Source organism: Stenella coeruleoalba, assembly GCF_951394435.1.
Source record: "Stenella coeruleoalba genome assembly, chromosome: 9".
Lineage (NCBI taxonomy): Eukaryota > Metazoa > Chordata > Mammalia > Artiodactyla > Delphinidae > Stenella > Stenella coeruleoalba.
In genome coordinates, this window is record NC_137155.1 from 34,481,235 (window position 1) to 34,493,414 (window position 12,180).

General features: G+C 37.6%; 1 protein-coding gene across 9 annotated transcripts in view; it reads right to left on the bottom strand.

Moving 5' to 3' along the window:
• HDAC9 (histone deacetylase 9) overlaps positions 1–12,180 on the bottom strand; it is a 1,064,374-nt gene that overhangs the window by 413,367 nt on the left and 638,827 nt on the right. For 7 of the 9 annotated variants that reach the window (XM_079931742.1, XM_079931736.1, XM_079931735.1 and 4 more), the window contains 2 exons: positions 11,638–11,769; positions 5,924–6,039 (listed from right to left, as the gene is read on the bottom strand). In XM_079931742.1, coding sequence (XP_079787868.1) covers positions 5,924–6,039; positions 11,638–11,769 — 248 coding nt within the window. The remainder of the gene's footprint in view (positions 1–5,923; positions 6,040–11,637; positions 11,770–12,180) is intronic. The other 2 variants (XM_079931741.1, XM_079931740.1) reach the window with 1 other exon arrangement.

Here is a 12,180-nt window from a genome sequence, read left to right on the forward strand (position 1 = left end):
AAACCATCACACATTACTGGTGAGACTGTGGACTGGTATAGCAATTCTGGTGACTATTTCAGCACTGCACACCATGACCCAGAGGTTCTCCTGCTGCTCAAGAAATTCTCATTTAGCTACAGAGTGATGAGTGTGGATATACACTAAAGCATGTTTTGGTGGTGGGTGAGAACTGGAGGTCACTGGGGAATCCAACTGGAGAACAGGTAGGTAAAATGGAGGAGTACCCACCATGGATTATTACAGTGATTAAAAGCAATTAGGCATATGCATCCATTATGATGTGACTAGCTCTAAAAAGAGCTAGTCTTATTTTTATCACATGCTTAGTGATAAGAATAAGAAATGGAATGAGATTGATAACACCATGCCATTTAAATCCCCTAAAATTCATGAGTACAAAGCAAAAAATACATGTATGATGTAAGAACCCATGCAAACAAAAATACAGGAGAAAATGACTGCATATAGGGGCAAGGAAAATGCCTGTGGGGATAGAAGATACCGAGGAAGAAAGGAAGGAAGGAAGGGAGGGGGGAGGGAAGAAGGGAGGGAGAATTCCTTTCTTGCTCTTAAGAAGACAAAGAAGTCAACAGATGACCCTTGACAGAATACTAACTATGTAATCACCCACTTTTTAAGAGGCTCATAGAAAAAGTGAATGTAGAATTTTCAAGTTACTGCATGCTCAAAATTATCTACACTATGCATGAGCATCAGAAACATTAGAAAAAGAATATAAGTACCTACCAGGCTTTGGTGAGCAGCAGTCTGGACTGGTGTAAAGGAGAGTGGTCTAAGCATCTTACACTTGAGCTCTACCACTCACTGGCTTATGACTCTGGGTAGCTGCCTACCTTCCCTGGACATCAGATCCTTCAGCCTAAGACTGGAGCACCTCTGACTAGATCTATCAGGAAATATCTGTTCTATCAGAGTGGCATCTAGGAAGACATGCTTGTAAGCCTCAATCTGTTTTGGCTTTAAAAGGTTCCAAATCCCCAAATCTAGATTATCTAAATAAAAAGAAGAACCACATTAAAAACAAACAAGTAAACAAAGAAATAAAACTCTTAATCATTTAATGTTTGCCTACGGCTTTCATGGTATTTTTCAGTATAGTATTTATTTTCCATTCTCCTTTCAGACAGCTGATAGAAAATTAAAATCTCCATGTGATGAATAAAGTTTTTTAGGCAGTAAAAATCTCTAAGTTTTCATTTTTACTGGACACCCAAGAATGTATTACTAAAATGGTTTGGAGGAAAAAAAAATTATCATTTGACAGGGCTTCCTTTGCATTTAAAAGTCACTGATGTTTTGTCAAAGGCCTTGGTTTACATTATTGACTCATGTTATTCCTAGTAAATGATTCTTGTGTCATAGCAACCTCCTTTCCCCTGGGGGGGGGGGGAGGAGGGTCTTATTTGCAGCTATCTAAAACCATAGCTCTACACCCACACAGAAGGGAGCAGAACATTTACAGCAAATGTCACAACAACTATTATGAAACAACAGGCAGATGAGTCATGTGAGATTGGGGCAAAACAAGTGACATTTCAGATGATTTTAGAGTACTTAACCTTATTATTAGAATCCATTTTTAAAATCGTTTGTATCTGCTGGAAAAAATTATTTAAAAAATAGCATAGCAGAGCCAGCCACTAATGTTCAACTAGAAATAAACCAGCGGCTTGGCTACTGTTAAAATAGCTATCAAATAAATCTACCAAATCTAAAATAATGGTGTTGATATTCATGGAAACATATTTGAACCCACAGGCCCACAGTATTAACAATAAAGTAACTAGATAGGTAAAGACATCTCTGACTGGAGTTGGAAATAGAAACTCCTGAGGTTTCAGCTCCCCAACCAAGTTTACAAATGAGTAAAGCAAGTAGCTCCAGGGATCCGAGTTCGGGACTGAGCATATGTAAGAAATTGAAGGAATGGAACAGAAGTGGCCAGAGCAGATGGAGGCTCAGTCTCACGTGAGATTTGCTGGCTTGGTGACAAACATACTAATGAGTTTTCCCTACTAGAAGTCAGTATTGATACCAACAAGAAAAAATGAACTTGTTCTGCACTTCACAATTTAATACCTGCCTTCCAAGCACTGATTCCCCACCACAAAGCTGCTGGGGTAGTCATTACCACCTTTCACTAGATAAAGAATCTGAGGTTCAGGGCAAGTTCAGCAACTTAACCAATGATGACAAAGTAGTTGGTTTTGCAGCCAGGTTCCTTGGAGCCTTCTGAATGGAAGACCCATACATCTGAATGCAATGTGCGGTTTCCTCAGCCTGGACTTACGAATAAATTCTCCCCTTACTTCTGTCTTAACCTTTATTTAAATTATGCAGAACACATGAATTATGAGAGAGAAAATTTTCTTTTTACCTAAGCCTCAAGATCAGCCTGAAATACAGCCTTACTTTCCTATTTCCTAAGCAGCAAAAAGGGAGTAGAATCCCGTTCGTTTACATGGGATCTGAAAGAATTAGGTGACATGCTTTTCTACTTCCCGGTCACAGAACAGAGAGTTGATTCAAATGTACACTGTTACACTATTTTAAGCAAAGATGGTAGAATAAGCCTATTTTATAAATGGTAAAGTATGCAACCAATTTGATTTTTGAAAGTGTAATGATGTAAATTTTTCATACCCCCAAATATTTCTGTTGATATGACATCACATGCTATTATTAATCTTAGATGTCTGTAAACATCATACTAAATTCAAAATGATTAATCCAAAATTGGCTGAAAAACATTGTTTTTTCCTCTTTTCTCTAGTTTAGGTGGAAATATTTGGTGTTACAAGACGAGGATATTAATTTGCTGACAGTTTCAGTCTGAATTCTGCTGTCTCCTCACCTCTCCAGTATGAATTATGCTACAGACCTCTGTAAATGCAATGCAGCAGAAAACCACATGTTAGCCATCAGGGCTGAATTTTTTGTTCTGGGCCACGGAGAGGCTACCCATCAGTGCATAAAGGTCTGCCCACCTGGCCTTTTGGATCATAGTTCAGACACACAATTAATTCATTATGAGGTAAGTCACTGCTTGCTTTTGAACTAGTCTTTCCAGCTTTGGAGGTGAACATCCTGTCACTGACCTGAAGAAATACCTCTACTCTTTCAAACTCCATTCAATCACATTTCCTTCTGTTTTTTTTTTTTTTTTTTAAACTGGTGGGGGTGGAAGGAAAGAATATGTCAACAATTCGCTGAAAAGCTGGGGCATATAAACAGATAGTTGTGTTTAGGTATCAACAAAAGGTTTTAGGAATATAAAACAGATTAAAATAGTAAAAGCAAATTCCTTTCATTTACATTCTCCACTGTATATATTTTGAAATTTAATGATAGGGTCACACAATCTGGGACACTCAATTTAATTTACCAGGTTTTAAAAAGCTTGAAGACAAAATCTCACCTTTTCCCATTTATATCCAGTCTCATGAATATGTATTGCTTCGTTGTTTCTTAATGTCGTACTAAGTGCTATATGCATATGTTTGTATTTATAATGAAAGGTTATATGTATCTTCATCTTTAGTAACAAACCATGTCCCCCACTGCCTTCCTCCCCCTTGAGAGGTAACCACCATGCTAAATTCTGTGTTCATCACTCCCTCGCTTTTTTAAAATATACTTTTATTACATACGTTTTTCCGATCAAAATACTGTACTGCCTGTTTCTGAACTTAACAAAATACTATCAAGCTGTAAGTGGTCTTCCACACCTTTTTGTACTAACAATGCTTTTCTAAGAATCATAAATACTGTTTAATGAATGTGGTTTAGTGTGTTTTCATTTTCCAAGGATACAGAATTCATCCAGAACCTATTAAGAACCCAGATCTTTTAGTGTTTCTGCAATTGAAACTCATTCTTCAAACTGAGAGGAAATGGAAATCTAAAGTTTTTTTAGAAATATTTGTGACCAAGTTGTTCTTTTCCTGGAAATTGATTAAAGGGTTGCAGAAAACTGACTGATATTGAGATATAACTGCACTAACAGAAATACAATGCTTGTAACCAATAGTCCAAGAATCCCACTTACATCTATGGCCATAAATACATGTGAAATATTTATTCCACCTGGTATCATGTTTTACAAAGAAAAATGAAGACGAGAAAGGGACAATAGGATGGTAAGAAACAAGAAATAGATGGAGGACAGGAAAAAATATAGCGGCCTGAATTGTATTCTTCACATAGCTGAAAGATGGTCATAAGCAACAGAGCATCTATCTATTCTGCTCATTTTCCTTGGAAAATTGAGGGAAAATTTTGAAATCTAAAATGAATGTCTATTCCTCTAGAAAGAATTTACTTTTGCTTTTTCCAGATACCTAGGGAACTAAAAATCTGGGGCACTTTAAATTAAATTAACAGTTTGAGGTTATGAAAATTCGGGCTACAACTAGCTTCTGGTTACAACTTCTCCAGGAAAGACTCTGCCCCTGCTCTGGTCTACATCAAGACACCTCCGTGGGTGGGGATGAGGGACTCACCAATGTAGCACAGATATGGGTCTTTGGGTTTGAATGGTTTCCTGTTAGATTATCCTCTTTGGTCAGTACTGGGCTTTGCCTTCTCTCTCCCTTCGGAGTTATGTGAGGCTCTGAAAACCAAAACTCAAGTATACAAATGTCCTCAGAGAGGAAGTGACTTCACTGGCTCCAGTCCTTTCCTTATCAGGGACAACCTTCCCTTATATTTTGTCCAGATAATTTATAACTTATAAATAAGTTATTATACATGTATGTGTGAATGTATGAAGTTACAGACACAGATGTTGGCATAATGTACAGAAGACATTTCTATCAGTCAAGCTAACCGTCCAAAATCAACCAGGTTGCCCCAGGAGACAGTGAAGCGAGTTCCCTTTGAATAAAAAGTGCTCTGGTGGCAGTCTGATAATCACATATCAGGAGAGCTACACAGATGGTTCAGGAATCAGAGATTTGATCAGTCCCTTTCAGCCCCAAAGGATCATGACTCTATAAAACACAATGGAAGAAGCATGTCACAGTTATATATGAGAAGTTACTACACCAGCTTCCCCTGCATAGAGCAATGCATGGTAAGGAGGCATTATAATGACAGAAAAGAAATATTGAGAATTTCAGTCGATTGATGGTGACTCCAAAACAGCTGATTCCACAGGAGTGGCTGTTGCCTTTGCTTAGCCTACTACAGAAACTACATAGACAAATTCTTGCTGACTCACAAATTTACTTTCCTCTATTGTTGTATCACTGGTTTCAATAAATCATATGCCAAAAACCAAATGTTATTAAAGTTGACCGCATACAGTCAGAAAAAAAAATCATGTGTTATTTCAGACCAGTTTCCTTTAATCTTTCATTTTTCAAGGTCAGAGTTCACATATACTTTATCTTTATAGCCCCACTGCCAGGCAAAATGACTGGCACATAGTAGGTCCTTAATACATGTTTGCTTAGTGGAGCTCTGTGTTCCTCAATTATGATACTTCAACAATTTTCTCATTACTCTTCAGGTCCATTGGATAAAACACCTAACTTGTTTTGGGCAACTGTTCTTCTGAGAGGTTTGCATGATGTTGTTTTACTTACTGATGGGTCTATTCCCATCAGGATAACCAAGAACGATGCAGAAGGACTTCTGAGTTGCACAACTGCTGGGCAGTATATACTCAGCATCACTAAGAGTGGTTTCTTTGAGGATTATACTTCAGTATTTTCAAACCATGACTGTCATCCAAACTTTGTAAATCAGATTGAGTTTATTCAATTCCACACATTATAAACCTATCAGAAAAATAACTAAGAACGGGTGGCTTTAAACTTCAATTCAGAAATATCACTGCATTTTAGGGGGCTAATCGAGGATTAACTTTTAAAAGAACCAAAATAATGAGTCTTACCTCAGCCTGAGGAGTAGGGGGCAAAACCGAAGTCTCATTTTCAGTAACATTACCAGTTGGCCCATTGTTTGGTGAACTGGGACCAGACCCTGGAGAACTGCTACTGACTGAGGATTCTGAAAAACATTGTGAAGTACGAATACACTCATGAAAAACATACAAAGATGAACTGCAGTTATACTCTAAGTAATATACAGAAGCGAACATTGTTTCTCTTCCCCTACGTGAATGACTAAATAAAAAGAACTGTGAAAAATTTTGGAACATTTCTGAATTTCCATACCACGTTTCTTCCTTTGCTTTCACTGCTAAAAATACAACATAGTATTCATTAATTTTAGAGAAGTAGAGATATCCAGTTAGAGAGGATTGTAGAAGCTTTCGATTAGGGGAAAAAAAAAGAATGTAATCTCCTCTTACTTGCTCTTGTGCTACCATAAATAATAACAGTAATAGAGATAATGGACTTGCATAATTCATAAAAACATGCCATCAACAAATGAGGCCTGGAGTCATTCCTGTTGTGTGTGGAAAGATTGCTTATATGCTATGTTATAAATGGCTCTTTATTTAATTTACTAAGGCTGTACCTTATTACAGCACATCTTAGTCAAAGTTGTATGAAGAAAATACAACATAAGATAAAATCTCAATATTGTATTGATGGCCTTGTACAACATTGGCTAACCTTAGCTCTACCCAACTTATTTTCCAGAAGATGATAAGTTGCCTAAATTTAATATGTTCAATTTTAAACATCAATATAACAAGAAACTCATTTAAGCAAGAGTTGGATAACAACAATATAGATCATCTCTATCATCTTCAGATATAAAATTCACACACATTTCAAGTTACAAAGGAAGAAATGCACTTACTAAAATATCTAATTAATGAAATAGAAACTTTCAGTTCCGAGAAATATAACTAAGAGAGGCCATCTTATCAAGCCTTGGCAAATTATCTGTTGAGCTCTAATCAATCCCCTATCACCTTCCATAGTTCATTCATTTGAACATTTTTCTAGGTGACTCATCCTTATACCTTGTCTACTCAGCTCTGCACAGATGATCTTGGCCTCACACTTCTCAGAGACTGACAACTTCTGACATGATTTCTATCAGTGACTTTTCTTTCTACCTCATGATTTTGTCATCCACACTCTCCTTGCCCGTGTCAAAGTGAAAGCATTTCTCTTCTGCTCCCCACTCCAATGCGGGCACCATCACCCTCACCCATGACCCAGTCCCCTTAACACTTGCTTTAGAATTCTGCTCCAGCAATTATTTTGAATCTTCAGGTCCTCCTTTTCTACTGGAATTGTCCCTCTAGTCTGAAAGCATGCTAATAACTTGTGAGAAGTAGTGTGCTTGTTCTTTGAGACCAGGCAATCTAGCTTGCTCACTGTGGACTGCAATTGTTCTCTTGAACACCCCGAAATTTGAAGGCTTTTGACAAAACAGTTCTCATTCTCCTCATCCTTTCTACAAGAAGATTCTCCACTTCCATGTTTGTTTTTCCATCTCTCTGGCTGTTCCTCCTTCGACCAATTTCTAAATGTAGATATTCACTGAAGTTTGTAGCCTTATCCTATTTCTCTTTCCCTTGTCAAAATCACTCAAAATTATGACATCATACTATCATTTTTATGCAGAATACTCCCATAAAACTTTTATTTCTTGTCTTTCCTTCTCATAATTTCTAGCCTGAATCTCTTTGGAATACTGGACATTTTTCATCTCTTTTTTTTTTTTTTGCAGTACGTGGGCCTCTCACTGTTGTGGCCTCTCCCGTTGCAGAGCACAGGCTCCGGATGCGCAGGCTCAGCGGCCATGGCTCACGGGCCCAGCCGCTCCGCGGCATGTGGGATCTTCCCAGACTGGGGCACGAACCCGTGTCCCCTGCAGCGGCAGGCAGACTCCCAACCACTGCGCCACCAGGGAAGCCCCTTTCATCTCTTTCTATATGTGTATCAAACTCAGTGTATTTCAATATTAAATGTGCTCTGCTTACCTCTGTTTATCACTACCCTTACAGTCATTCTCATTCCCTTCCCTGCTCCAAATCTAATCAATTACTACATTATTTAGTTTTGTTCTTTACATCATTTCTCATCTACTTCTGACTAGAATGATTTCAGCTTAATCCCTCAGCCCTCATTACTCTCTCATGGACTACAGCAAAAGTCTCCTGTATTTCTAAGTTGCTACAGCAGTCAGTCTGTCCAAACTTTCCTTAAACTGTTGCCAGATGGATCATAGCAAGACAACTTTCACTATGTTCCTCTGCTCCAAAATGGAGCCTAACATTATTTCCTAATATTGCCCTTTCTGAACTCTGCACTCAGTCAAATTTAAATCCCCTACTCTCCGTATGTGCTGCTTTCCCATTTCATGCTTTTTTATCCTCCTTTTCCTCCACCTACTTCATTGAAGGTCCAATCCCACCTCTATGCTCAAAGCCTGGCTCACATACCATCTGTCACCTGTGAATGGAAGCTCCCAATTTTCAGGCTATAGTTGCTTGCCCTCCCTTGGAACACCTATTACTTTCAACTTTCTATTATAAATATTTCTCTACTCAGAAGTGCAGTACCAATGGAAAGAATGTGAGACTGGTGGCAGAATTCTGATCCTGCCACCTACCGACTGTGGGATTTCATCAAGTCAATGATATCATAAAATTCTTAAATACATATTGCTCACTACCTTTCGGTCTATATATCTTGCTTACATTTGATTAGTCTATTTTTATATTTGCCTCTTTCTTGTTTACTTTTCTTTTAACAAAGAAGATGCACATTAAAAAAAATACTTCAAGAGCTTCCTTCCCCTGGACTCCTAACTCTTGTCTTTCCTGTATGACTACACACTGACTTCTCATTAAAGTCCCATTTCTGTATCCTGTCTTTAAAAGAACGAAAGTAAAAATGAAAACTATTTTTAAACATTCTGTCTTGTCAATTTAAAATTATGTTATTTATATTATTTTATGTGATACTTACACAGAAGTATTTCCTTATGTAGAAATCACTATGATAGGCGCTAGAATTCAAGACAACAAATACTACAACAGGATTCTACAGCATCACACTGGATAGGGTCTGGGAGGGGAGGCAGCAACTGATTTTCTGGGAACACTGACAAAAATCTCTGAGAAGAAATAATATCATAACTGGGGCTTGAATAAGAGCAGCTCATGAAATGGGGTCAGTGGAGAAGGGAAGAGTGGAGGAGAAGACGTTGCAGGCACAGGGATGTTAGAATTTTAAATTAACATGGCTGTGGGGGTGGGGAGGGGCGGAAAACTCTTGGCTTTGAAAAAGAGGAAGATGATAAGTGGTTCCCATGTCAATTACTGGGAAGAGAGAGGTGGCATGGGTTTGGAAAAAGTAAACACTTGAACCTGTGAAACAAGGAAGAGAGAGGTAGAGGTGAAAAAAGAAAAGCAATGGGAATTCAACTGCTATGATGCTATGGTGGTCTCTGACTCGATAGCAAAAATAATTAGTATTAAGATCCAAACAGAGCTCATCCTAATTACATGAAAGCTGGCAAAGAAAGGGAAAGGAGTACGGGTAAAGAAAGCTGTGTGTCCAGTAGTTCATATCCTCCAAAGATATTTAGAATAACTGCAACATACCAGTTAAAAATATCTACCAAAGCATCCATGAGTCCTAGCTTATTGATCAGAAATGTGTGTCTAATAAATGTACAAGTCTCTTCAAATACATGTTTTTTTCCTCAGTTGAAAAGGGGAGTTATTATATCCCAAAATTAGAAAGAGAAAATTATGATATTTCACAAGTAAAGAAATCTTAGTAGAACTCTAGCAAATCATAACCCTTACAAATGAGAAGTAATTGTTACTCAAATAAGCATTGAGCTAAATCCCACTGAAATTTGGTAAGGACGAGAAAGTGACCATGGGAAAAAAGTTATGATCAAGAAAAAGATTAGGGGCTTCCCTGGTGGCGCAGCGGTTGAGAGTCTGCTGCCCCGGTCCGGGAAGATCCCACATGCCGCGGAGCGGCTGGGCCCGTGAGCCATGGCCGCTGAGCCTGCGCATCCGGAGCCTGTGCTCCGCAACGGGAGAGGCCACAACAGTGAGAGGCCCGCGTACCACAAAAAAAAAAAAAAAAAAAAAAAGATTAATAGGAAAATAGAAAAGAAATTGGGATAAATAAATATGACCTTAAACAATAAGATTCTAAAAAAAAACAAACAAAAAAGCAATATATATGTTTTTCTATTTTCAAGTTTTTCTGTTATGAGAGAACCTACTCTCTCCCACTAGAAAAATCACCTATATTTCGTTACATTAGACAGTTGATATGTTCATTATTGTTTACATTCATTAAAACAGATTCACTCCCCAACTCCCCAACCCCACCAAGGACCTCTATTATGAAAACTTACTTAAGATTTTTATTCACTAAAATACATATAAGTTTCTTGGCATAAAAAGTCTATAACTCTAAATTTAGAATTCAATTGGTCAAAATTAGTGATTATATTTGATACTGGAAAATAAACTCTAGTAAAGTAATTGTTTATTTAATATTTCTTATCCCTCAAGAAAAAATTTTCCCACCAATACTTTCCCTCAGATAAACATATTAATCTGTCAGGACTGAATAGAAGACTAAACATTTTTTTGCCCTAGTAGCCTGTCAAAGCACTGTGTCATTAGTATTCTGTACTTTTCCACCTCTGCCTCTACCTCTGCAATCTTCTCCATACTGTCTCCCTAAACTAGATACTATCATGACCAAAGAAGACATAGAAAACAAATAATTTGTTAAAACTTGCTAAGAATAAGATCTGATATTGGAGAAATAATACCAACTGACTATATTGGTATAAGCACAATTTTCCTTGGGGATGGAGACAAATGGTTGTAGATTACCATTTCTTTATTGATGCAACTAAAGGAAATGACCAGATACAATGCATAGCTCTAAGTAGGTACTCGATAAACAGTAGTCAGTATTGTTATTCTGGCTAGCCTTATTGGTTCTGGTATCCCTGTGTCTTCTCCAATTTCAGACCAGGTACAAATGGGACTAGCGGGCTTTGTAAGACATCAGGTTGAATTTCCTAACCTGTTCACCCCACTACTAACCAGGCAGCTAAAAAAATAAGAACTCTTCCATTTGAGACTAGTGAAAATGACAGTTTTTTTCCCTTCATAAAAGTCAATATATCCCCCTCCTGCCATAAGTCCCAGTTCACTAGTAAACACATAAAGTCATTTATGAGTTCTGTAAATTTGTTGAAAAGTCAAGGTTTTGCTGTTCCACGTAGTTTAATTTTCCCAGATGTATTTTGTACATTCATGTCTGAGTATGGGGGAAGTGTTCTTCTTGGACCTCCCTCTGCTCATTTCTGATCAAATTTCATTAAAAGTTATGTTCTCCTGGCTGGCATTCCCAAAATGGACTGCTTGTTTCTGAAAAGATTAAGGTGAGCTTTGGCATTCCCTAGTTATGCCTATTGACACACAGTTCTGTTTTTCATTCATTTCCTGTTTAACACGGTGAATGCATGGCAAGGTTTACTGAACTACTTGTGAGTTTTCAATATAATTTCCTTTCAAGAAATGTTTCTCCTCAAAATAACTTTTAATATACAACAGGTATATTTTTCTAAACTTTTTTTGTTCATTCCTACTAGCAGCATTTTTTAGTGTATATCTGCCCAGTCCTCAATTACCTGTCACCTCAAACATTCGCTTCTTGAATGAAGTGACAACATTTCCATCCTTCCGCCTGAGTAAGGGGCTGCTTCTCCTCTCTGCCACTTTCTGTTTTAACCTGGACCGCACCTTCAAGTTGGGCTCAGAGGCTGGGGATTGAGACAAAGAAAATAGATAAAAATTAAAAAATGGAGAGCCAATCGCTCCTGTGTATAAAAAAACGGCTCACCCTTTTCATAGTCCCTTCTCATCTCAAAGTAAAACCCCAAGCATGTAAATAAGGCATTGACTATAAATTAATTAAACAGACAAATGTCATAATTATTTTTATGAAATATGTGAAATGTTCTTCTACTTCTCTAAATGTAAAGTGAAAAAGGAGAAAAAATATGTTTCGACTTATTTTACGTAGCAGAATTGGGATTGTTAACGGGAAGTTAAATGACTGAGTATGTCTGGGTCAGAGTAAGATTTATTACACTTCATTGTCAGTTCTTTCAATTCTCTCAAGGGTGAAACTCAATAACCACAAAAACAGTACCTTAATGTGATTTTAGAGA